Genomic DNA, 26,183 nt, shown 5'->3' on the forward strand with positions numbered 1-26,183 from the left:
TGACATTGTCTTCTATGTGATGGATATTCAACCAGCATATAGTTGTCTATTGGGGCGTCCCTGGATACATGGGGCTGGAGCAGTGTCGTCAACTCTCCATCAGAAGCTGAAGTATGTGTGGAATGGTCAGGTTGTGACTGTGTGCGGCGAGGAGGACATTCTTGTGAGTCATCTATCTTCCTTCAAGTATGTGGAGATGGATGGCGAGATTCATGAAACGCTGTGCCAGGCTTTTGAGACCATTGCTATTGAGAAGGTGGCTTTCATCGAGCAGAAAAAGCCAGGTGCCTCAATTGCATCATACAAGCAAGCTTTAGTGGTTGTCAACTCGGGCAATGCAGAAGGCTGGGGCAAGATGGTTGACATGCCCGTGAAAGAAGACAAATTCGGTATTGGTTACCAACCTCTTCAGTCAGAGCAAGGGGTTCAGAAAGAGCCGAGTACCTTCACCAGCGCTGGGTTGATGAACCATGGTGACGTCTTTGCAGCCGGTATTGAAGACGGGGACAGTGATTGTGATCTGGACAACTGGGTGCGCCAGTGTGCTCCAGGGGAGATGGTGAATAATTGGACAGCCGAAGAAATAGTCCAAGTTACTCTTCAAACAGAGTAATTTTCTTTTGTTTTTCATTTTGCACAAAACCCTACGTTCTGCCCGGGGCATAGTGGTTCATTGTAGGGCCACATCATGTTTGAAATGATTATCATTAATAAAGGACGTTTTGCAATCAAATTTGTGCTCACTGTCTTTCTGTTTTTATTTTTCACTTTCAAAACAATAAAAATGGCAATGTTTTTTGTTTTTGTGACTTTCTTGAACTCTTTTCTAAAATAAAACATTAAACATGCAGAATCGATCTCACGGAATCCACTAAAAACAGTTCTGTTATGGCTCAGTATGATTTCGATAATCCCATTTACCAAGCCGAAGAGGAGAGTGAGGAAGACTGTGAACTCCCTAAAGAACTGGTTAGATTATTGAAGCAGGAGGAAAGGGTCATCCAACCTCATCAGGAAGAGTTGGAGATTGTTAACCTTGGTACGGAGGACGCCAGGAAAGAGATCAAGATCGGGGCTGCTTTGAAGGAAGATGTCAAGAGAGGGCTGATTGAAATGCTGAGAGAATATGTGGAGATATTCGCCTGGTCGTATCAAGATATGCCTGGGTTGGATACAGATATTGTGGTGCATAGGCTACCTCTCAGAGAAGATTGTCCTTTGGTAAAGCAGAAGCTTCGCAGAACTAGTCCTGATATGGCTGTCAAGATCAAAGAGGAAGTTCAAAAGCAGTTGGATGCGGGTTTTCTGGCAGTTACCAATTATCCCCCGTGGGTGGCCAACATCGTACCCGTGCCGAAGAAGGATGGCAAAGTCAGGATGTGTGTCGATTACCGGGATTTAAACAGAGCCAGTCCGAAAGATGACTTCCCATTACCTCACATTAATGTATTGGTTGATAACACTGCTCAATCCTCGGTTTTCTCTTTCATGGATGGTTTCTCTGGCTATAATCAGATCAAGATGGCTCTAGAAGACATGGAAAAGACGACATTCATTACACCTTGGGGCACGTTCTGCTATAAGGTGATGCCATTTGGGCTGAAGAATGCCGGTGCTACCTATCAGAGGGCTATGACGACTCTCTTTCATGACATGATGCACAAAAAAATTGAAGTGTACGTGGATGATATGATTGCGAAGTCTCAGACAGAATAGGAGCACTTGGTAAACCTGCAGAAGTTGTTTGAAAGGCTGAGAAAGTTCAAACTGAGGCTGAATCCAAACAAGTGTACGTTTGGGGTGAGATCTGGGAAGCTGTTAGGCTTCATTGTCAGTGAGAAAGGGATTGAGGTTGATCCAGCGAAAGTAAAAGCTATTCAAGAAATGCCTAAACCGAGAACTGAAAAGCAGGTCCGTGGGTTTTTAGGGAGACTGAACTACATTGCACGGTTCGTATCTCACCTAACTGCCACGTGTGAACCGATATTCAAATTGCTAAGAAAAGATCAAGCGATCAGGTGGAATGATGACTGTCAAAAAGCTTTGGATAAGATAAAAGAGTATTTGCAGAAACCTCTAATCCTTATACCTCCAGTTCCTGGGAGGCCTCTGATAATGTACCTTTCAGTGACTGAGAACTCGATGGGGTGTGTATTGGGACAGCATGACGAGTCTGGTCGAAAAGAGCATGCTATATACTACCTTAGCAAAAAGTTTACCGACTGTGAAATAAGATATTCGCAGCTCGAGAAAACTTGTTGTGCTTTGGCATGGGCTGCTCGCCGACTGAGACAGTATATGTTGAACCATACTACCTTATTGATTTATAAGATGGATCCAGTGAAGTACATCTTTGAGAAGCCGGCTCTCACCGGACGTGTGGCTCGGTGGCAGATGATTTTAACAGAGTATGATATCCAGTATACGTCGCAGAAGCCCATCAAAGGTAGTATTCTGTCTGATTACCTCGCCGAGCAACCGATTGATGAATATCAGCCGATGATGTTTGAATTCCCTGATGAGGACATCATGTACCTTAAGATGAAAGATTGTGAAGAGCCTCTTGTCGAGGAAGGACCGGATCCTGATGACAAGTGGACGCTGATGTTTGATGGGGCAGTTAATGTGAATGGAAACGGTGTTGGGGCAGTACTCATTAATCCCAAAGGTGCACACATACCTTTTTCTGCCAGATTGACTTTTGACGTAACCAACAATGAAGCTGAGTATGAGGCTTGTATCATGGGTATTGAAGAAGTCATCGATCTAAGGATCAAAACTCTGGAAATTTATGGAGATTCCGCTCTAGTGATTAATCAAGTCAATGGAGATTGGAATACTCACCAACCACATTTGATTCCTTACAGAGATTACACTAGAAGGATCTTGACTTTCTTCAAGACGGTGAAGTTGTATCATGTGCCCCGAGATGAAAATCAGATGGCTGATGCCTTGACTACTTTGTCTTCTATGATCAAAGTCCATTGGTGGAATCATGTGCCACATGTTGCTGTAAATCGACTCGAGAGGCCTGCGTATGTGTTTGCAGCCGAGTCTGTTGTTGATGAGAAGCCGTGGTACTATGATATTAAGATTTTCCTCAAGAGTTAGGAGTATCCTGAAGGAGCGTCAAAGAATGATAAGAAAACCCTGAGAAGGCTAGCTGGAAGCTTTTATTTGAATCAGGATGATGTGCTGTATAAGAGGAACTTTGACATGGTTCTGCTCAGATGCGTGGATAGACACGAAGCAGGCATGTTGATGCAGGAAGTGCACGAGGGATCTTTTGGTACCCATGCAGGTGGTCATGCCATGTCCAAGAAATTGTTGAGAGCCAGTTATTACTGGATGACTATGGAATCCGATTGTTTCAAGTACGCTCGGAAGTGCCACAAATGCCAGATCTATGCTGATAAGGTGCATGTACCACCAAGTCCTCTGAATGTCATGAATTCTCCTTGGCCATTCGCGATGTGGGGCATCGATATGATTGGGAAGATTGAACCTACTGCTTCTAATGGACATCGCTTCATCCTGGTTGCGATCGATTACTTCACCAAGTGGGTGGAAGCAGCTTCCTATGCCAGTGTTACCAAGCAAGTGGTTGCCCGATTCATTAAGAAGGAGATTATCTGTCGTTATGGGGTTCCTGAGAGAATCATCACTGATAATGGTTCGAATCTCAATAACAAGATGATGAAAGAGCTTTGCAGAGATTTCAAAATCGAGCATCACAATTCTTCTCCTTACAGACCAAAGATGAATGGTGCTGTAGAGGCGGCAAACAAGAACATTAAGAAGATTGTGCAGAAGATGGTTGTGACGTACAAGGATTGGCATGAGATGCTATCTTTCGCTTTGCATGGGTACCGTACCTCAGTACTTACGTCGACCGGGGCAACCCCTTACTCCCTTGTGTATGGTATGGAGGCAGTCCTACCAGTTGAAGTGGAGATTCCTTCTCTGAGAGTCTTGTTGGATGTCAAGCTGGACGAAGCTGAGTGGATTCGGACAAGGTTTAACGAGTTGAGCCTTATCAAAGAGAGGCGGTTAGCAGCTGTATGTCATGGGCAGCTGTATCAGAGAAGGATGAAGAAAGCCTTTGATCAGAAAGTGCGTCCTCGAAGCTATCAGACAGGTGATTTAGTTTTGAAGAGGATCCTTCCTCCCGGTACAGATAATAGGGGCAAATGGACTCCGAATTACGAAGGTCCGTATGTTGTTAAAAAAGGATTTCTCCGGTGGAGCCTTGATGCTAACAACTATGGATGGTGAAGATTTTCCGTCCCCTGTGAACTCAGATGTAGTCAAAAAATACTTCGCATAAATTGACCCGCTGGACAAAAAGAATAAAAGAGTCCAGGCGAACCAAAAAAAAAAAAAAGGTTCGGGCAAAAGTTAGCGATAAAGAATGAAAAGAATATGTACACCCGGTAAGTCGAAAACCCACAAGGGCGACTTAGGCAAAAATGGGTATCCCGGTGGATTGAAAACCCGAAAGGGCGATCCAGGCAAAAAAGGGATTAAAGCGAAGGCTACAGTCTGAGTTATATGTACCTCATCGCGCTTCAGTATCTACCATCTTGAAGGATATGATCGGTCCAATCATTTTTCTCAGAAAGCAAGGAATTTGGGGGAAATTGAGGATCTGTGAGTCATAACAGAATTGGGAAATAGTGGATGCCGTGTTCACATTGCCAATAGGATAGCTTATTTTCCTGTTTGTGCGCAATTACCTCTTTCTAGGAATGGCTTCCTGATGTATTTGCCTTTATAGGCCAATTTTCAATCAATAAAAGTCGTTATTCAGTTAAATTGCTCTCTTGTTTTTTATTTTACTGTTTTGTTTGCAAAAGCGTCCGAATTTTTGATAAACATTGCATATAAAAAACATGAAGGCTAGACAATAACGTGCAGAAAGATAAAATATTTGAAAATCATTTTGAATATTGAGTACACCTGGGTGTATCTTGTCCATACAATCCCCTGGGGCATGTATGTCTTACTGTTTTGCAGGTTATTACCTTTGAATCCTGGTTGAAGCAGATAAGCCACAGTTTGTTCAAAGGTGTTTCAGCACTGTCCAGTAGTGTGAGAAGTTGGGTTGTCTAAAGCAAGTTCAGGACTTGTCTCCCCAGCGTATTCGAGATCAGGGATTCCTCAGCAGGGTTGAGGACGTTTCCCCAGCAAGTCTGAAAACTGTTAGAACGGTTCTTCCCCAGCAGGGTTGAAGATGTTTCAGCCAGGTCTGCAAGTGGCTCTTTCCCCAGCTAGTCTGAAGACTGTTAGTCCCCACTAAGTCTGAAGGTTGCCGTATCCCCAGCGGAGGTGTCTGTGGGTAGTTTGTTCCTCAGCAGTCGGGTATGAAGTACTGTAATCCTCAGCAGGGTCGTGAATACCTTTCCCCAGCAGGGTTGTGAATGTTTTCCCCAGCAAGTCTGAAGTGGGCAGTCTTCCCAACGGAGGTTTGTGTTGATGGTTTTCCCCAGCGAAGTCCCCGAGCGGATCAGGTTCGGTGAAAATTATCTCCAGTAGAGTTAATCATGCCTGTGAGGTGATAGTTATCCCCAGCGAAGGTGAGCATTAGTTGTTTCCCCTAGCGGAGTCTCCAAGTGGATTGGATTTAGTGAAAGTTGTCCCCAGTGGGATTTATCCTTTCTCCAGCAGCAATGTTATTCCCCAGCCCGTTTGAGAGGTTGGTGTGTTCCCTAGACAGAGTCTCCCCAGTTGACTTGATTTCTCTGCCGTCCCCCAGAGTATCAGATCAGCAAGGCATCCCCAGGAGTGCATCTCCCCACAGAGTTGGAGGATCAAATCGGAACTGTGTGCTCAGCGAAGCAATCATTTGCTTCCCAGCAGGAGTTTTCCTCCATTTGCATCTTGCATGTAGTAATCATTGCATCATCAAATCGCGTAGCATTTCCATTCAATATGGAGCATTACGCCATAGAAAAATTCAAACATATGCATTCATGTGTCAAACCAGATTGGACCATATCCCCAGCAGAGGAGGATCATTGTTCAAACAGCCCGCATGGCATATTTGCAAGCGGTGGCTCCTAACGGCACTCAGGATTGGTAATCCCCAGAGAGGTTTATTTCCTCACTCGATTGTGAAAGGAAAGCTTGACTCCCCAGAGTGGTCCCCGACAAGTGGTTGGCCTTGTCCCTGACATATGTAGATGTCATCCTTGCGGTACCAGTAGGTGTCGTGTTGGTCCCCGTGTGGGTCCTTCCTTTTTAGGTGTCAGTAGACATCGTCTTTCGATGTCCGTAACATCGATTTCTTTGTTCCTATTCGTCCGTTGACGTCTAGTTCGTGTTTTCTTTCTCCTATTCGTCCGTTGACGTCTAGTCGTGGTTCCTTTCTCCTATTCGTCCTTTGGCGTCTAGTCGTGGTTTCTCTTCCCATTCATCGTCTTTCGATGTCTAGTCGTGGTTTCTTTCTCCCATTCATCCGTTGATGTCTGGTCGAGCCTTTCCTATTTGTCCGTTGACGTCTAGTCGTGGTTTCTTTCCTATTCGTCCGTTGACGTCTAGTCGTGGTTTCTCTTTCTCCTATTCGTCCGTTGACGTCTAGTCGTGGTTTCTCTTCCTATTCATCGTCTTTCGATGTCTGGTCGTGGTTTCTTTCTCTCATTCACCCGTTGATGTCTGGTCGAGTTTTTCCTAGTCGTCCTTTGGCGTCTAGTCGTGGTTTCTCTTCCCATTCATCGTCTTTCGATGTTTGGTCGTGGCTTCTTTCTCCCTTTCATCCGTTGATGTCTGGTGGAGTCTTTCCCATTCGTCCGTTGGCGTCTGGTCGTGGTTTCTTTATTCCTATTCGTCCGGTGACGTCTAGTCGTAGTTTCTCTTATTCCTATTCGTCCGTTGACGTCTAGTCGTGGCTTCTTTATTCCCATTCATCGTCTTTCGATGTCTGGTCGTGGTTCCTTCTTCCGATAAAAATTAAAATCCCCAGTAGAGTCGTCGGTAAACGTCTTGGCTGGTCTAGTGATAAATATCAAATCCCCAGTGGAAGTTGCCATTGGCGAACATTCATTTCTTTGATCATCCATCGCAGAGTGCAAATTTCTACGGTTCTTTTGGTATTCAATCCCTATGTACCTTGAAAGCATGATACTCGTTGCTCTCATCCGTTCAGGTTCCCAGTTGATTGAATAGGGGCAGCTGTAGCACCTCAAATTTGCACCCCCCATTTGTACAATCATTTCATTTTTAGGTCATTAACATTACATAGTGCATTGCATTTCATCAGTCAAAACTGGTCAGGAGAAGTCATATGTGCAAGAGAGCAAGCATTTTCATGAGAAAAAGGCCCTATGGTTGTTCTAGAGAGCTTGTGTGAACCCAAGGTTCATTTTGATGCAATTTGGCCAAGTGTTGAAAGCTCAAAGCCCACAGTGCAATTTCAGGTCATTTGGGACCCATAAAAGTCAACTGCAAGTCAACTGAGGGCTAGGAGGTGGAGAAATGGGTTGAGACACTTCATTCATGTCCAAAAGAGGTTTATTCATCATGTCAAACTCATAACTTGAAGATTTTGAAGCCAGATCAAAAGTTTCCCAAAATGGAAAGTGACCTGTAATTTCAAGTTTCCAAAAATGGCAAGTTTTTGGACCAACTTCAACTTGACTTTCCAACATCAAATAAGCTTCAAATGAAATTTTGTCCAACATGAAAGTTGAAGATCTCTCTCTCCCATTTCCAAAAAGTCCAATATCATGAGCATCTGATGAATAGTTGAGGAGATATGATCAAATCATTGCCAAGTGTGCATGGAACTTCAAAAGGCCATAACTTTTGACTCATAACTCCAAATTGAGTGCTCCTTTTTGCCAAATTCTTCTCATGACATGAACTTTCCAAATCATTCATCACATTGCATGAAAATTCATCATATGATCATATGCATATTCATGTCCATTCTGGAGGGAAAATCATGAATTCAAAATTGGTGCATCATATGGACTTTTTAACCATTCCAACATGTTCATAAGAGGATTTTAAGTGAAAATGCATGGCCATTTGCTACTGTTCACGTAGGATTGCATGCATGGGGTGAAAAAACCAAATTTTGCATAACACCTTTTTTCTCATTAAAATGTAATTAGCCAAGCTTAAGCATGATTAGGAAATGGATTAACATGTCATATAAATAGCTAATTGTAACAGAATTTTCACAATTTCACAATTCTAGATCTAGATTGAAAATTTCCCTCCAAAATTTTCTCTTCTTCCAAATTCAAAAATTCTTCAAAGAACACTTGATTTTATTGCATATTTTGGATTCTTGATCATCATTTGGTACAGATCAAGCCTTGATTTGCAGAAATTGGTGAAGAATCAAGCCATTCCAATCATGAACATGAACATGGAGTTTTGAAGATCTAGCTAGATCCAAGCCATTCCAAGGGTTGATTTGTGCTTCAGAGGTGTTAACAAGGTTGATAGAAGGTATTTGGATGCTGCTGGACACTTGAATCTACCACTGCTATTGTTAAAGCTTCAAGAAGGTGTAATTTTCGAACCTCTTAATTACCTCTTTTATGCACATAATCTTGTAGAGTGTTTCATGGTGAGAATTCTGACATAAAATTCATTAAAAATGGACGTGTATTCATGGAGATATGATGATTTGAAAGCTTGGATCCATAACATGTTCTTCTTCGATTCTCTGGATTTAGGAGGAATTAGGCCAAAATAATTATAGATTCGGATCCTACAGGTCACAAGCTTTAAAATGATATAAGATTTTTGTGATTCTGGAGAAATTTTCGTGGTTGACACTGTTCACGCCACCGTCTTCATGAAGAAGGCGGTGGTTTCCACCGCACCCGCCGCCGCTAGGAACAGTGCTCCAGCGCTTCTGCAAAACCCTAGGGCGCATGCTGAAACGACGCCGTTTCGTGTATCCAGGCCCTCCCTTCGAATCCCAGCGCCTACGTTTCGCTTCTTTTTTTTCATTTTTATTCCATAGCCTGAAACGACGTAGTTTAGGCCTAGTTCATCATTATTTCATTTTTTTCAATTTTTATTTCATTTGCTCCATGAACTTTAAAAAATCATAACTAATTGAATACAAGTCCAAATAATACCAGGTTTTTTCCTACATGATCCTTGAAATGTCTAGAATTTTATGGTGTTGATTTTATGATTTTACCATTTCTGGATTTTGAATTGTGGATGATTGATTGAACATGTATGCTTTTGTGACCTTGCCTCATTCATCTTATCATAAAATGCTCATACATGATCCAAATGCCATGAAATTTTGCATGATGATTGTTAACATGTTGATGGACTTGTGTGATTTTATTTGGCATTTTTTGACACTGTCTTCACTGATTGGGACACATGTACTTTAGGTGTGACAATTTGTGTCACACAATTGGATGTTGATCTTATGCATTTTCATTGCCTAGCCAATTGAGTTCCTCTGTTGCTGATCTTTGGTATGATGATTATGGTTGATCTGTTGAATGCTCATAAAAATTTACAGAATTGTTTGAGTCATTTCTGTTTTGATGTGGAATTTTGATTCATGATGATCCCTTGTGAGCTTTGAATTTGCCCTTGCCTTCTATTGCACATGAAATGAACATGCTTAATGATTTTGATTTGGTCCTTTTTAGGACATGTTCTTGATTGAATAAACATGCTTTGTGTTGAGTTTTAGCCCCTGTTTTGGCTTTTTACCCCACCTTTGACCCTAGCCTTTGAGCTAGTGGTTTGTTCTCATCCTTTAGACTTTGTGTTTCAGGTTCAAGCTTCTAGTCTTGATGGATGATGTTGATCTCATAAATTGAGATGAAAAATGATGTGTTTCACTAACATTTGCTGTTTTGTAGGTTCTTTGAATGATGAAACAATTTGAGTTGCTTGCCTCTTATGCCTTGTACTGTTTGTTTGTTTGTGAATAGTTTGTCTGAATACTATACTGATTGTTTGGTTGTTTACACAGGTACTTTAGCCGCTTTAACTCATTATTTGAGTTGCTTTGCTTTGCTTTGCTTGTGGTTGGAATACCACTTAGGTAAATCCCTACTCTTCATGTAGTCTGGAAGACCTGTCATGTTACTTTGGCAGACACCTGTCTGAAGCCCTCCTTAAGAGGCAATGTTTGTGCTTGTTTATCTTTGTGCCTTGTACATATAAAGACCTCCTAAGTGAAGAGGCATTGGTAGATAAAAGGGATGTGCAATCCATCCCCTGCTATTCAGTTGTATCTTTCATCTTGCTCACACCATGTGTTGATGCACTTTGAATAAAAACCCAAAATCTTGTTGTGTCAGTCATTGTGGAATAGAGTCTTACATTCTGGACTCCCACACTTTCATTGTTTCAAGCTCTCCCAGGCCAGGGATAAGAGCTGTGAGGTCTTACCCTCATTTCCTATTTCATCTGCTTCACCCTAACTCTCAATGTTAGGGTTAAGAGCTCCAAACACCCCTTTTCAGTTGGCTTATTTGTCGAGGTTGATTTGACCCCTTGACTAAAGCCCAACCTTGTATGAGCCACTTGTTTGCATATAGTGTGTGTGCTTGCTTTCTTGTGCTTGTGTTTGCTTTCTTGATGTTTAGGCTAGCTTGCTTCCTGTGCGAGTTAGGATTAGAGACCTCAACATAGGGATCGTATGCATGACAACTTCTAGGCTCGAGTCGTAGTCTCCCTAGTAGTCTGTTATCTCCCTAGTCTCTGGTTAGGATAGAAGTTTTTCCCTGTTAAGGGGAACTACGTCGCCCTGATCCTCATACCAGATGAGGTACGTAGGCAGGAGATGAGCTGATCTCTCCGGGCGCCCTTTTCTTTTTCACCCCCTTGTGTGTATTTGCTTGTTTGGAGTCTGACATAAGTCCAGCGATTGGCAGTCGGTTTCCTGTGTTTGTTGTTTGTCTGGAGTCTGACATAAGTCCAGCGATTGGCAGTCGGTTTCCTGTGTGTGTTTGTTTGTTCGGAGTCTGACATAAGTCCAGCGATTGGAAGTCGGTTTCCTGTTTGCGTCTTGTTTGGCGTGCGTTAGCCGAGCTACGAGTGCTCTGATTCTTCCTCTGGTTAGAGAAGATACGTATGCATAGGATGCGATATCCTAGCGAGCATGTTTCCCATCTCCCCGAACTACGTCGACTCTGATGTTTGTTTTTGACAAACTACGTAGGACCAGGATGCGACATCCTGCCGAGTTACCTTCTTCCGTCTTCCATCTGTGTTTCCTTCCAGTTGTGTGCAGTTTTGAGCAGTTTCTTTAGCAACCTTTCTTCTATTCTTTCTGAGCGTGGATCCCGTCGAGTACGACGGATGCGTAGGGGTGCTAATACCTTCCCTTCGCATAACCGATTCCCGATCCTATCAATCTCTGGTCGCGAGACCATGTCCTTTCCAAGTTTACTTCGAGCGTTTCCTTTCCCTCCTTTGGGATAAATAACGCACAGTGGCGGCTCTATTTCTTTTTCCCGCCGGTTTTTCGCGTTATGCGACAGTAGGCTACCTTTAAAAAGAAACCGAAGGTTTTTTTTCTTCCAAAAAACACATGCATTGCTTGAAGGTGCGGTTGGTGAAGAAACCCTAGCAGCGCCATTCGTTGACGAGTGTATCGGCAACGATTGTAGGCGAAAATGTTGCTTGAAGGTGAAATCGAAGACACCATTGTTGACTAGAGGTATGTTTGACAAAAAAATTCTTCATTTTTTAAATGATATAGTTTTAGGGTTTTCTAAAATCCATTTGTTTATGCAATTCTATTTTTAGGGCATAGTTTGAAATTGACGAATATTTACATCTAAAAATCCATTACAATGGTGAATTCGTTGATGGGGAATTTAGCGTGTACGAAGGAGGAGAAGTTGTTGATTTGAAAATAGACATTGATAGATGGAGTTATTTTGAATGGTTAGGTTTCTTCAAGGAGTTAGGTTATACTACCATAGAGAAATATATTACAGGAATCCCACATTTGGAATGAATGTGTTGGTTGATGACAAATGTGCCTTAGAGATTGTTGATCTTTATAGGATGCATCTCAGTGTTGATATCTATACTCAACATACTTTGTCTCAGACTGAGTATTATGATGCCCCCCTTGATGAGATAGAAGTATATCAAGATGACATTGTAGATGAGAGTGAAGAAGTGCTTGCTGCAATGTATGAAGAAGTAATTAATGGGGAGTTGAAGGGTGGAGAGTTGAAGGAAACTGATGCAAAGGAACTTTTGTTGAAGGAAACTGAGATGAAGGAAAGTTAGGAAAATGAAGCTCGGGAAAATCATGATAATATGCATGGGGGTGGTGAGGTGCATGATGATGTTAGTTCTGATGACACTGAGGATGAGAGCTTCAATTATGATAGTGCAATGAATGTACCTTTTGATGATGAATCTGATGATTTTGATGATGAATTGGTTGAGGAGGATGAAATGGATAATCTAATTGACTATGCACATGAAGATGATCAAAAGGGGAAAAACAAAAAAGGAAAGAAAACAAGGAAGAATTTAAAGGGAGTGATAATGAGAGTGAAGATCTAGAAAGTGGATGTGAGAGTGATAATAACAGTGGAGTTAGGAGAAAGAAGTACCTAATTATAAATGGGAGGTGGGAATATATTTTAGTACCAAAGGTGATTTTAAGGAAGCAGTAACCTCAAAATGACAAGATAAGGGTGAGGTTAGGTGTAAAGATGGATGTGAGTGAGAAACATATTGTGCTAAGTTGCCTAATGAGGATTCTTGACTACTGAGAAAGGTAGTTGACATTCATATTTGCAGTAAATAGTATAATTTGAAGATGATGAGCACTAAATGGTTAAACAAAAGGATTCAAAATTCCTTGAAAAACAATCCTAGGATGAAGATTAAGGATATAAAGGAAAAGACACAAAAGAAGTGGAATGTAGGGGTCAACAAGACTAAGGCCATAAGTGCTAGATTTTCAGCTAGAGACATGGTTGATAGTTATTTCCTAGGGAATTATACTAGGACTTATGACTATTGTCATGAGCTATTAAGATCAAACTCAGGGTCAATAGTAAAACTAAATGTTCAACCTGTTTAAGTAGGTATTGATGATCAAAAAACCCATTTCAGAAGGCTATACATATGCTATGCAACATGTAAAGAGAGCTTAAAGTTATGTAGACGTAGGTAGAGATCCTAATGATCCAATGATACCAATATATTTTGCAGTAGTGGAGAGTGAAAATATGGATAGTTGGACATGGTTTTTGGAGCTGCTTATTAATATGGCCTTGGAGGTAGAAATGAGTGTCTCACATACACTTTTATTTTTTATCAATCAAAGGTATGTTATATTTCTAATCACATTGTGTTACTATAATTATGTTATATGTGTTTTGAGTTCTGATTGATGATATATTTCTGATGACATAGGGTCTATTACCTGCAATGGATGAGCTTCTACCTAACGTTGAACATAGATTTTGTATCAGGCACCTGCATAACAACTTTAGGAAGAAGTTTCTTGGTAAGATGTTGAAGGAATTCATATCGAAGGCTGCAAAATCAACATACTCACAAGCGTGGAAAAGAGAAATGAAAGGAATAAGAGTTGTCAATGAAGATGCATTCAAAGACATGTTGAGCACTACACCAAGATTCTGGAGTAGATCATACTTTAAGAAACATAACAAGTGTGATGATGTTCTCAATAACATGTCTGAAGCTTTTAATAGTGTCATTCTTGAGTTTAAGGCCTAGCCATTGATAACCATGGTGAAAGAAATCAGGACCTACGCAACGGAAAGATGGGCTACCAATAGGATGAGGTTTCAAAACATGACAGATGTTGATGTGTTACCTAATGTTAGAAGGAAAATTGAAAAAACAAGAACATACACAAACTTATGGCTTGTCAGTTAATTACACAAAATGTGTCTGTCATATAAGTTTTATATGAGTATCACGTGGAGTATCATGTGTTGACCTAAAATTTTCTATTTTAGCATGTCAGATGAGCACATCTTTAAAGTGAGGCACCTTGAAAATCTAGCAAATAAGTTTGCAGTCAATTTGAAGGAACACCTATGCTCCTACAAAAGATGGGAACTCACAAGCCTACCCTTTGCTCATGCACTTTCAGCTATGAAGAGTAGAAACCATAAGGTTGATGATTATATCCCTGGGTATTATAGGAAATCAAGATACACAGAAGTCTACAAACATGTGATATATCATGTAAATGGATCAAATATGTGGATTAGAATAAAGTATCATGATGTGCAACCACCTAAGTATAAGAAAATGTCTAGAAGGCAAAAAAAAAGAGGAATCTAGAGAAAGGAGAGATTGATGGCTCTGATAGCAAAATGAGAAGAACTGGTTTTATTGTCAAGTGCAGTAGGTGCAAGAAATCAGGTCACAACAAAATTACTTGTAAGGTGACACTAGCTAATCAACCACCAGCGACTCAACAAGCATCTCAACAAGTATCCACTCAAACAGCCACTCAACAAGCATCTCAATAAGCATCCACTCAACCAGTTACTCAACAACTATCTATCAAACATCTCAATAATCAACTCATGGAAGGGCAAAGAAGATAACTGTTAAGACAACATCTCAATCAACTACTGAAACATCTCATCGATCAACTCATGGAAGGATAAAGAAGCTACTAGTTAGAAGGCCGTTAACACCATTTGTACCACCAGGACCTATAACTAGATTGGATGCAACAAAGACTGCAGTTGGGACAACAACAAGAAGGACTACACCAACAAAGAGAACCACACAAAAGAAGAAAATTTAGTTTAACTTAGAATTGTTTGTCAGGTTGTCAATTGAACTCAATTTAAGTTATAAGTTAGTTTAAGTTTGAACATATGTCCTTATGCAATGTGTTTTGGATATGTAATGTGTTTTGAACCTATGTTATTATGCATAATATGTTATGTGTTTTGAACCTATGTTATAATGCAGAATATTAGTGGTAGACACCTCATATTAGTAATGTGTTTTGGTATAAATCAATTGTGCCTTATTTTCTCTGTTTTGGTATAATGTGTTTTGGTTTAAACCACAAACTATGTTGGTTTTATATCTAAACTGATGTAAACCAGACAATTATGTTTTATGCCACTAATAACAATTATGTGTCAATTGATAACCTGATGTAAACCAACACACATTAACTAATACACGTTACTGATACACAATTATGTGTCAATTGATAAATTGATGTAAACCAGACACACATTAACTGATGTCAATGGATAACATTAACAAATGTTGTTCTTACATTAACTGATACAGACTAGAAACATTAATTTATACAAACATTAATTGTTCTTACACAAGTTGGAAACAAATAATGTGATAAACTTATGTCATTCAAATTGATAGAAACAAATTCGAACTAATTCAATCTGATACACTTGTTACAACATCCTAATACCAACACACGTAAAACAATACAAAACAAGCTCTTCCAAATTTTGTCTCATTTCATCATCTTCTTCATTTGAATTTGTAGTTCCCTCAACTATTGCTTCATTTCCTCATTTGTAGCCGTAAGATTCTCTACCTCCATTTTTGTTGCATCAAGTTCGTTTGTTAGCTTCTCCAACCTACTCTTTTGCTTCTTCATAAATTGGTCTTTCTCATCTACCACATCCTTATAGAACCAATCAAAATATCCACAACCAACTTGCGTAAAACCCTATGTAAATGGCAAATGGTCTATATCAGAACACACTGCGAAGATGAAAATTTTCAAATTCATTCTTACCTTAAAATATTGACATCCCCAAAATTGTTTTCCGAAATTCGTAACAGTTAATGCTCTGCAAAGAACAACCATGTCTCCACAAAGACGTATGGATTTTCATCGGAGATTTGAGCATGTGTATACATTGGAATAAAAAATTCCAAAGCTCTTCTGATTAGATTGGTTTGAGCAGCGTCCAAAATTCATTGTTGATGGTTACTTCAATTTCCACAACCAATTTCAGTATAGAACTCTACCAAATGTGGAACCCTAAATCAATTTGGAAAAAAAACCTAACAGGAAAGGGAGGAAGAAGACGAAACCTCAAGATGGAAGGAAAAAGATGACATATCAAAGCCACATTAGCTGTCATGCATACATAAACAAACGTTATTTGAGTCAAATGGATGGAAAAGACTTCTGTGACGCTATTTGAACAATTACAAAAAAATCAATTTAACCTCTTTTAAAATTAAGGGGTCAAAATGGACCCCAAGGTAAGGTTAGAAGACAAAAAATGATATTTTACCAAAACAATTTCAATCATGCTCGGTAGCCATTTGACATTAGACTACAGGGGCGCGAAATCGAACTCAAAACAACATCTAACTTGTTTATATTTCAAAGATTTTATTCTTAAATTTTGTAATAAACAATCACTTATATTAAAATATGTTAAAATTTATCAGTGATATTAAAAGAGATAAATATATATTTTTATATAATAATATAAATTAAAATATTTAAAAATATATTATACTAATATAAATGATAGGTATTAAAGTATTCATATTCACATTCTTACTCGTTTATTTTAATGGATAATAATTAGTCGCGTTGTTACTTATATCTATTTTTTTGGGATTTTATTTTTGTCTATAGAAAATTGGAGCTTAGCTATTTTTTTCAATTGATTTAATATGGAATTGAAGAAATTGCATCAGAAATAATGATATTTTAGATGTGTCCAATACTAAATAAAAGTAACACTCTTAAAGAAAGAATCATTTTGCTGTAATTCAAATGAAGAACAAAATTACTCAAATTTCTGGAAGAGTTTGGCTAAGTTAAAAATACAAAGGAAGATTGTAACGGGAATAACGAACAACGGAAAACATGTCTCATTCTCTTTCTCTTTCTCACCAATGCTATCTTCAAACACTCCCGCCAATATCTCACAACGCATCCTTCACCTGCCACCACACACCGCCGCAAAAAGCTAACGGTTCCAGACGGAGTCCAAAATTATACATAGCTTGTGCCCGTGGAAACAACAGAGCTTCCACGCCAAACAAAGACGATTACCATTCTACTCTCAAAGCTCTTAACTCCAAAGGCAGATCCCCTAGAAAATCTCTCGGGCAGGTGAGAATATTTCAGATTACCCAATGTGTTGCAACACTCCGATATTCATTTTTATTTGTTTTGTTGCGGGTGCTCTGTGGGACATTTTATCAAACATGAGGTGGGCATGTGTTGTTTTGAACATTTGGGGGTGTTTGGTGTAAAATGAGTTTGTTTAAATAAATGGTTATGAAAATTTTGGTCACTCTTGGTGGTGTTTTTTGATTGGCAGAATTATATGTTGAACTCTGACATAAATGAGCAGCTTGTTGGTGTGGCTGGTGTTGAGGAAGGTGATGTGGTGCTAGAAATTGGACCAGGAACCGGTTCCTTGACCGATACTCTTATAAATTCTGGTGCATTTGTTCTGGCAGTTGAGAAGGTTTGCAGGTTTACATTTTGTAGAAGTTTAAAACTAACTTTAAATCAAAGACACACACCCTCATACTTTCCGTGACTCCTTTGTTTCGTTGCAAATTCATAGTTTGTCTACATGGAAACAGTTAGTTAGATACGTTTGCATATGAGATTGCTTGAAAACAGTTTCATTTTTGGTCTGTCTATTTCTGTTGGATACTATTGGTTACAGTATAGGTTGTGTAAAAATTGTTGAGAATGTATCAAGTGTGAGTAGTGTGGATAATAGTCCCACATTGGTTGGAAATGTGGAGACCTGAGCATTTATAAGTGAGAGAACCCACCCACCTATCACCTTAAGGTTTTAGGTAAATATGTGGTGTGTCTCTCACAAAGGTGTTGCTCTAAAATAAGAAGTCCCACACAATGTTCAGCTCCCTAGTGAAAAATTCTTAGAAGGTTTAAGTTGTGTTTTTTCATTGCTGTTTTACTTCAACTCAAGTTTATGCTTTTCTAACTTTCATGGGATTTAGGATAAACACATGGCTGCTCTCGTGAGTGAAAGATTTTCAAGTACACAGAAGTTGAAGGTACAACTCATGATACTTTTGAACTTTATATCGTATGTCTATAGTCATCTTGTTGATATTATCAATGAAAATCGAATGTGTGCTGTTTTGCGAGCTGATGTGTATTAACATTGAAATCCAGTTATTTATAGTGTGAACCATGATTCGATCTCTTTTATATAAGGAAATATTCTGTTTTTGACTTACTTTCTTGCCTAGGATCACTAATACTCCTTGTCTTGCCTTCATTGTTTTTTTCTTTCTTTTCAAAAACTCGGAATCCGGCCCTAAGACCAACTAATCCGAGAAACCAATCCCGCCATCCACTAATGGGGTCTCACTCTCGTTGTTATTGTCAGAAACTGGAACTGCATTTACTTCTGTGCAGGAGCGCCCTCTTGAATTCACTTTGGCTAGTTCCATACTTTTTCCTCAAATTCTTATTGTATTCAAATGATTTTTATTTTATACCATACCTTGTAATTTCTCCATAGCTCTTTAGATTCTACTTCATTTGTTACTTCAGTCTGCTTACTATAGTGATGGATGGTATTTCATCTTCCGATGCCAGTGTCACATGTCTGTTTTTTATGCTAAAATAATGATGATTTCAGTCAGATTTTTCTGTATAACTAATGTTGACCTTTTGATAAAATGCTTTCAGGTTTTGAATGAGGATATCGTCAAATGTCATGTGCGCTCTCATATATCATCATTGTATGGAAATACAAAGGAAATAGATTCAGACAATAGAAAAGCAAAAGTGAGGATTATGTTCCCCAAAGTAGAAAACAACAATACACCATTATTTTGTCATTCATTTCTCAAATTTAGAAAGTGTTGGCCACTTGATGAAAGAGGGTGACTTGACCCTAACATTCAGCTTTGCATTTATAGCAGCGGGAATTGTGGTGGGTTTAATGGGTCAATTGTTGTTGGTTAGCTTGGAGCTTTCTTTGGTAACTATGCAAACTGAGTTGGTAGATTTGTTAGCAATAACCCACTAGCCAGTAACTAAAGAAGAGTCATTTGACAGCTTATTTTCATTATTTCTAAACTAAGTATCAATATCTGTTTTTGATGGGTTAAGTATCAGTATTTTAACCATGACGATTTGGAGCTTTTCTCTGCCAATTTAATATGCAAGATTGTGAAAGATTATATGAAACTTATTGTAAATCCTGAAATGGTATCTTGTATGCAGGTTGTTGCCAACATTCCTTTTTATATTAGTACAGATGTGATCAAACTACTGCTTCCAATGGGTGACATTTTCTCAGAAGTGGTTCTATTACTTCAGGTTAGAATTTAGTCCTCACTTGTCCAGCGTACTGGGTATTCTTATCTGATTCAGTAAAACTGATTGTATTCATATCCAGTTTTATTGGCCTGCCTTTTAATGTAATAACAGTTATCGACTAAACAGATCAAACAATTGCAGGAGGAGACTGCCCTGCGTTTGGTAGAACCATCACTCAGAACCCCTGAGTATCGTCCCATCAATGTATTTGTTAATTTCTACTCAGGTGCATAAAAATAATGGAGTGCTACATATATTGGTAGACAGTTCCTATCCTCTTACAATCAAGGATCACAAGTTTTCATATCATAAATCAAATAAAACTCATTAAAACAATCCAGTAATGGAAGTGCTTAACCTTTGTTGGCATTCATGACTCGAGGAAATAATTGTAAAATAAAGTTGGATTTCAATGCTCTCCTGTGGTTTCTTAAGTTATTGTACATCAATGCAACTAGAGATATTGATATCCATAACACGGCATTTACTTTATTTTATGCTGAAGTCCTGACTTTCCTTTGCAGATCCTGAGTACAAATTTAAGGTCGAAAGAACAAATTTTTTCCCTCAGCCTAATGTAAGTGATATAATATTTATATGTACCTGAATGATCTTGATTGTGGTATTTTTTTTTATATGCAGTTAAGAACAGATAAACTTTAAAATATCTCATGTTAAACACTTCTTTCCACGTGATTTTTTAGAATAATAATCCAATATATGCGAGAGACATTGGTTGTCTTATGACTATTCAAATCAAGAGATATCTGTGTATTAAAATTTTAAAAAAAATTCTGTTATCTGAAACTCGGTTTCAAGAAAGCTAGGAACTTGTGGCTTTCAGAATGTATATTTGTCACTGCCTACCATAATAAATTTAAAACAAACACACATGCCTGTTTGTTTTAGCTTTTAAAAGGTCACAAAAAATTCCAGTTGATGCAACAAAAACCAAAATTGGAAAAACGAAGGGTACAGGGGAAGTGTTTTTTTTTTCCCATTTTGTTTGCACTAGAATCTAAAACAAAGTGTAAAGCAAAGTGGCTTATGAAAAACTTGCGTCCCAATGTAATTTTGATACTAAGCCGCATGAGATATAACACAAACAGAAAATGTAAGTGGTGTTAAAGCAACTGTTTTTCAATAAAGTGAAGGCCATAACTAGTAATGAAAGTAAAGAAAATCATTTTATTTAACTATAAAAAATTGAATAAGGGATATCAATACAGCAGATGCAGTAGGTCCTCAAAAATGCAGGCAATAAGGTTATTAGCCTTATCTTACATAACAGTAGAATTTGTGGATAGTGACAGAAACCAGTCTGATTCTTTTTCATGTTTGTCTAGGTTGATGCAGCCGTTGTCTCATTCAAACTGAAGCAACCATCCGAATATCCCTATGTATCGTCGAGTAAAAGCTTCTTCGCAGTGGTAGCTGCCCTTTCTCTGTCATACATTGTCATGAATTGAGTTTCTGAGGATTTTCATCTTTAGTTTCATTTAAGTCTTGTTGCACTCTGAAATAAACCATTGTACATTGGTTACTGAAAACTTCACTTGCTATTTGATAATGTTATCTTCCAAGCTACTCTAAACAAAGACAATGTCACACACACACACACACATAAACATGTCTTTCACTATTTGTCAGTAACATTTCAGTTCTATGTACTTGCAGGTTAATTCAGCATTCAATGAGAAGCGCAAGATGATACGCAAGTCACTACAGCACATATGCACATCCCTTGAGATAGAAGAAGCTTTAGAAAGCATAGGTCTTCTAAGTACTGTGAGTAATCCGCGCGTGCTACTCTTTCTTATATTTTATTTTCATTGAATTTCATTTGTATTGATATTTTGTTTCTCAAGGATTTTGCTGACTCATGTTCTTCTGATGTTTATAGTCAAGGCCCGAAGAACTAACTATGGATGATTTTGTAAAACTGCATAACTTAATTACCAAAGAGTAGAAGTGTGCGATTTCCATGGAATTGAAGACCAAATTCTCTATCAGAAGAAGGTCCCAAAGATTCCCACATACACAAGGCTCTTTGTTGTAGTAGCAGATACATTATTCAAACAGAGAATTGAAGTACATTAAGATTCATGATGACATCTCAGCTTAAGAACTTATTAGAATGACAACAATTTTCTTCAACTAATGTATCAAGAATAGGGGCATGATGTTCAAATATGATAGAAAGTAATCTATGTCCTACATATATAAAGAAAAAAGATTCCTGTAGCAAGATGGAGAATTGAAACCACAAAAAAAAAACATTGTCATGATCAGCCATGAAACTGGTACACAAGGTCCAATGTCTTCTTCATCTTGGAAGAATGTGGATCATAATCCTTAACAAAACCATCGTCGGAAAGTCGTCTGTTGTCCCCTTGCGCCACCACAGACGGTGACAAGGGCCGTTTCGGTCGCTTATTTTTTATGAAGCATTCTCGTAATTTCTCCTCAACTCTGTCAATTGTGCACTTTGAGGTCTCTTCATCATCATCATCATTGTCTTCCTCTCCGTCGTCACCTAGCTGCATAGGAGCGGCACCGTTGGCGGAGGAGACAGAGTTTTCCGCTGCCGGAGGAGGTTGAAGGGTGGAGAGGAAAGCTGTGAGTTGATGGTGGGCTTGGTGCAGGGAAGTGTGGATTTGATTGAGATGGATTTGGTCTGTTGAATTTGATGATGGTGATGATGATAGTTGTTTTGCCATGAAAGTGGCTTGTTCTAGAGAAACTATGAGTTGTGATAATGATGATGATTGTGGTTCTTCTTCCATTATGATGAAATGAAAAAGATCACTTTTTGAGTGCTTTTAGAAGGAACAAAGACAGAAAGTACAAAAGGGTGTGTTTGTGTTGCGTGTGTGTGTTGAATAAGGAATAAGCAACGAGAAGAGTGTGTACTAGGTAGTGGTTGCGTTTGTTGCGGAGTAGCGGAAGTTGATGATGTTTTTTGGGGGCGTTACTCACATTATTGTTCGGAGACGTCGATAGTTTAATCTTCTTCTTTCAGTTCCATAAATAATCCTCTCTCATTAAGGGTCTATTTAAGATTAAGAATATTATTAATTCCTACGATTAAATAAACTTTAATCAAGTAAAATGTCCATATTTCATTTTTTGAATACTTCTGTTTTATGATATCTTCTCTAAAACAGATCTCATTTGATTTATTTTAATATAATAATTAGATAGGTTAAAATATAATAATAAAATAAAAATAAATGAATTAATAATAATAAAAAATAATTTTTATTGATATTTTAACTCAATAAATAGACTATTTTTATGAAGATATTGTTTAATAATTTACTATAAACTAATAAATTATTGAAAAATTTAATACTATTTTTTCAGTGCATTAGTACTATATATACACAATTTCCCATGGGATATTTAAAATATGAAAGAAATGGAGTAATGTGTGACAATCAGGGATATTTGTGATGTGGATTGGACGAGTTTTAAGGCTAAAGTCATCAAAATTATTTTAAAAAAAATGTGCATTTTGATTTGATTTGTTTGTCTTTTAGAAATAAAATCGAACCAATTTAAACCAATCTAATGCGGTTCGGTTGGTTCGATTGATTTAACTTTTTAAAATATTTTTATGACATAATTTTGTGTTAATTATTTATATGTTACCATCAAATATACATATATAATATATAAAGAACACAGTAATTTTATATTTAATCATTTATTTATTATTATAAAATAAATTTATAGTTATTAAAATAAATTTATAGTTTAATATATAAATATCAATTGCGAATTTTAATTGTATCTTAGATTTAAAAACATATATGAAATTGCATTCTTAAATAAATTTAAAATATTATTAATATTTTATATATAAAAAAATATAAAAAATAATGTTAATTAAATCTTTTCTTTTAATCTTAATCTTATCAATGTCAACAAATATTATAAGCAAAAACAAAAATAAACTATAATAATTTTATTTTAAATGAAAATAGTAGTATCTATAAATAAAAGATATTTTATTTTTTAATAATATAAAAATTAAAATAAATATCATATAAAAAATACGATAAAATATACATAGAGTATTTGTTGAGTTCTCTAAATAATTAAAAAAATATAATAGTTTTGTAAGTTTTTGTAATATAACGTAGTTTTATTCAATTCGGTTCGATTTGCAAAATATAAACCACAAATCATACTAAATCGCGCAATATTTTTTATAAAATGATCCAAACACATCCGAATAAAATGCATTTTTTTCCTGTTTAGAGTTTAGTTTGAGTCACTTAAAGATTTTTTATTGGGTCGATTCAGTTTTAACATCCCTAGTGTCAATATAGGAAAATTTAGGTGGTAAAGATTCAATTCAAATTAATGTGTGAAGACACCGGTGAAGTTTGTAACATTCCGATTTAATTTCTGTATTTATTTATTAGGTATTTATTTTAATTAATCATTATTTGGTGTGATGATTAATTAAATATGTGTTCCGGTGATTATTTGAATTATTTGAATATATGTGTTATTTGAATAATTGAATTTTATGAGTATAAATAACAATTGTCTAGTAATGAGCCTAATTAATTAGAATGAGTGGATAAGTGGGTTAAACCCATTATGAGTTAAAAAGATAGTAAGAGTTTTAGAGATTAGAGTTAGTTTTGTAAAATAAGAGAAGAATAGAGAATAGAAGAGAAGAGAAAGAGGAGAAGAGGAAACTAGAAGGAGAATGACCTAGAGATTTCATCTATACTAAGGTAAGGGTGGAATTTCAAGTGGTTATGGGTAAACATAATGTATGTAATGTATGTGGATTAGATATAATGAACTTAGGATTTGAGGATTTTGATTTTTGAGAAACCCTAACATGTGTTTATGTTTTAATCCATGAAATTGATGTTTATGTTATGCTATGATGTTTCTAAATTTAATTTCATGAATGGGTATGTGTATAGAACATGATTTGGTGTATAATTGCAGGTTTGAGTTTCACTTGAAAATGATTGATTTGGGATTTTGGTGAAAATTAGTGGAGCTTAGAATCTTGTTTCTATGATCCTAATAGTTGCTATATATATATATATATATATATATATATATATATATATATATATATATATAGATAGATAGATAGATAGATAGATAGATAGATAGAGAGAGAGAGAGAGAGAGTAGCATTTTTGCAACAGCAGTTTTTCTGGTTTTTGACAGCATTTTGAAAAACTTGTAAATTTAATAACTTTTGAACCGTAACTCCGTTTGAGGTGTCGTTTGGACCATTACGAAGCTAAGAATATTATCTATAACGTGATATTCATTTTGATAACAGTAGATTAATATTTTATCAAAAGAATCATAATGTGCATGTATGTTGTATGTGTGGTGAATGTGAATGACATGTTTTCTATTGTTTGACATGTATTGGATGGTTTTAAATGGTTTTTGTGAAGAAACATAATACTTAAAATTATGTATGTGATGATGTGAATTAGTGAATTTGATGAATAACATGAATTGACTTGTTTGCTTTATGTTAATGTGTTGTGATGAGATGATGAATGTTATTTGATGTATTGTTTGGGATTGAAGTCATGTTAGGTGTATGTTGTGCAAATGTTGGATGTGGCATACTTATGTATGATTAAGGGGTTGCGGTCTTAATTGCACGAGTCTTGTTGTTGTTGCACACTTACACTAGCACGAGTATATAAAAGAGGCAATGTTGGGTAATCTCGCATAGATTATTTGCTTGTCCCAAACCTAACACCTAATGGGGTTTGAAAGCTTAAGGCTGAATCGAGCTTTAGAGGTGGTTATCTAGTCTATTTGAGAGATGTTCGGCAAGCCGTAAATGATAACGGATGGGATCCACATGCATATCGCATTGAGTCACACATTGAGTCGCACATGTTGGTGTGAATTGTTGTTTGTGTGATTATGTGATATGATTGTGTGGATATGATTTTGGTAGATATGCATATACATGGACTTTAGGTGATTCATTTTATATGAATTATTGATGTGTTGTTGATGTGATATGTGTGCATATTTGTGATGAAATTGTGACTTGTATATATTATGGAATCATGTGAAAGTTGTATACATATTTGGTGATGATTTGTAAATGATGATGGATGATAATATGTACATGAAATCGATATGTTGTGAAATATGACTTTTTTACATCGTTTAGTATTTATAAATGAATACTTGTAGATTGTTGAGCCATGTCATATGATGGTAAATATGTGATTTTTTAATAAGATGATATGATGCATGTTTGTATGAAGCGTGGAAAATTCTAATAATATATGTATGTTTGTTATACATTTCATATTATTATGTTTTTCTATAATGATTTGAATTCTCACTCTTCTGTTGGAATGATGTTCTATCGCGACATCGCTCAGGTACCAGAGATAATGGTGCTTCACACAAGGATTAGATTCGGAGGCTAGTTCTTGTTGTGTTTTGACTAGGTAGTCTATAGTGCTCTGGTCATGTAACATTTGGATTTATGGGATTATTTGTATTATTTTTTATGTTGAGAGATATTGTTGTGCTCTCTTTTATCTTGTTATTTGGATATGTTAGTTTTGATGTTGAATGACCTTAGAGCCCAAAATGATATTTTGTGGTAGATGATTTATGGGAATCATCACTATTTACCATTTATGAAGAGAGATGTTATTCCGCTGTGTGAGTTTGCATGTTGGTTATTTGGTTTTGATTTATAATCTGTGTTACTTGTGTGTGACCATGGCATGTGTTGTTTCTAGCAGAAGTAAATGTGATGCCCTCGTGTATGAATGCTTTAATTTACTCTGGTTATGCAATTGTATGATGTATTTGAGTAGTAGTAGTTTGGGGGATGTTACAAAGTTGATTGAATAGT

General features: G+C 37.2%; 2 protein-coding genes across 3 annotated transcripts; one reads left to right on the forward strand and one right to left on the reverse strand.

The window, feature by feature from the left end:
• The first annotated feature begins 16,670 nt into the window (after positions 1-16,670).
• On the forward strand, positions 16,671-21,493 carry LOC127127153 (ribosomal RNA small subunit methyltransferase, chloroplastic). Of its 2 annotated transcripts, none has more exons than XM_051056273.1 (10): positions 16,671-17,086; positions 17,298-17,447; positions 17,956-18,012; positions 18,656-18,754; positions 19,196-19,291; positions 19,418-19,517; positions 19,816-19,868; positions 20,638-20,721; positions 20,969-21,079; positions 21,195-21,493. In XM_051056273.1, the coding sequence occupies exons 1-10, from the start codon at positions 16,838-16,840 to the stop codon at positions 21,258-21,260; spliced, it is 1,065 nt and encodes a 354-aa protein (XP_050912230.1). In that variant the 5' UTR covers positions 16,671-16,837; the 3' UTR covers positions 21,261-21,493. The 2 variants fall into 2 exon arrangements, with proteins under 2 accessions (XP_050912230.1, XP_050912231.1); XM_051056274.1 differs by having other exon boundaries at positions 19,433-19,517.
• On the reverse strand, positions 21,455-22,324 carry LOC127127154 (uncharacterized). Its single transcript, XM_051056275.1, has one exon. It carries the CDS (start codon positions 22,075-22,077, stop codon positions 21,580-21,582), a length of 498 nt encoding a protein of 165 aa, XP_050912232.1. The 5' UTR covers positions 22,078-22,324; the 3' UTR covers positions 21,455-21,579.
• Between the last annotated feature and the right edge of the window lie 3,859 nt (positions 22,325-26,183).

This window comes from Lathyrus oleraceus, chromosome 3 (genome assembly GCF_024323335.1).
Source record: "Lathyrus oleraceus cultivar Zhongwan6 chromosome 3, CAAS_Psat_ZW6_1.0, whole genome shotgun sequence".
NCBI classification, from domain to species: Eukaryota; Viridiplantae; Streptophyta; class Magnoliopsida; order Fabales; family Fabaceae; genus Lathyrus; species Lathyrus oleraceus.

What these genes read in the sequence shown, in the direction of transcription:
- LOC127127153 (XM_051056273.1), top strand. Translation starts at nt 16,838, where the DNA reads ATGTCTCATTCTCTTTCTCTTTCTCACCAATGCTATCTTCAAACACTC. An exon ending in CTAGAAAATCTCTCGGGCAG is followed by an intron (nt 17,087 to 17,297) that starts GTGAGAATATTT and finishes TTTGATTGGCAG; the next exon opens with AATTATATGTTGAACTCTGA. An exon ending in GCATAGGTCTTCTAAGTACT is followed by an intron (nt 21,080 to 21,194) that starts GTGAGTAATCCG and finishes TGATGTTTATAG; the next exon opens with TCAAGGCCCGAAGAACTAAC.
- LOC127127154 (XM_051056275.1), bottom strand. Translation starts at nt 22,077, where the DNA reads ATGGAAGAAGAACCACAATCATCATCATTATCACAACTCATAGTTTCT.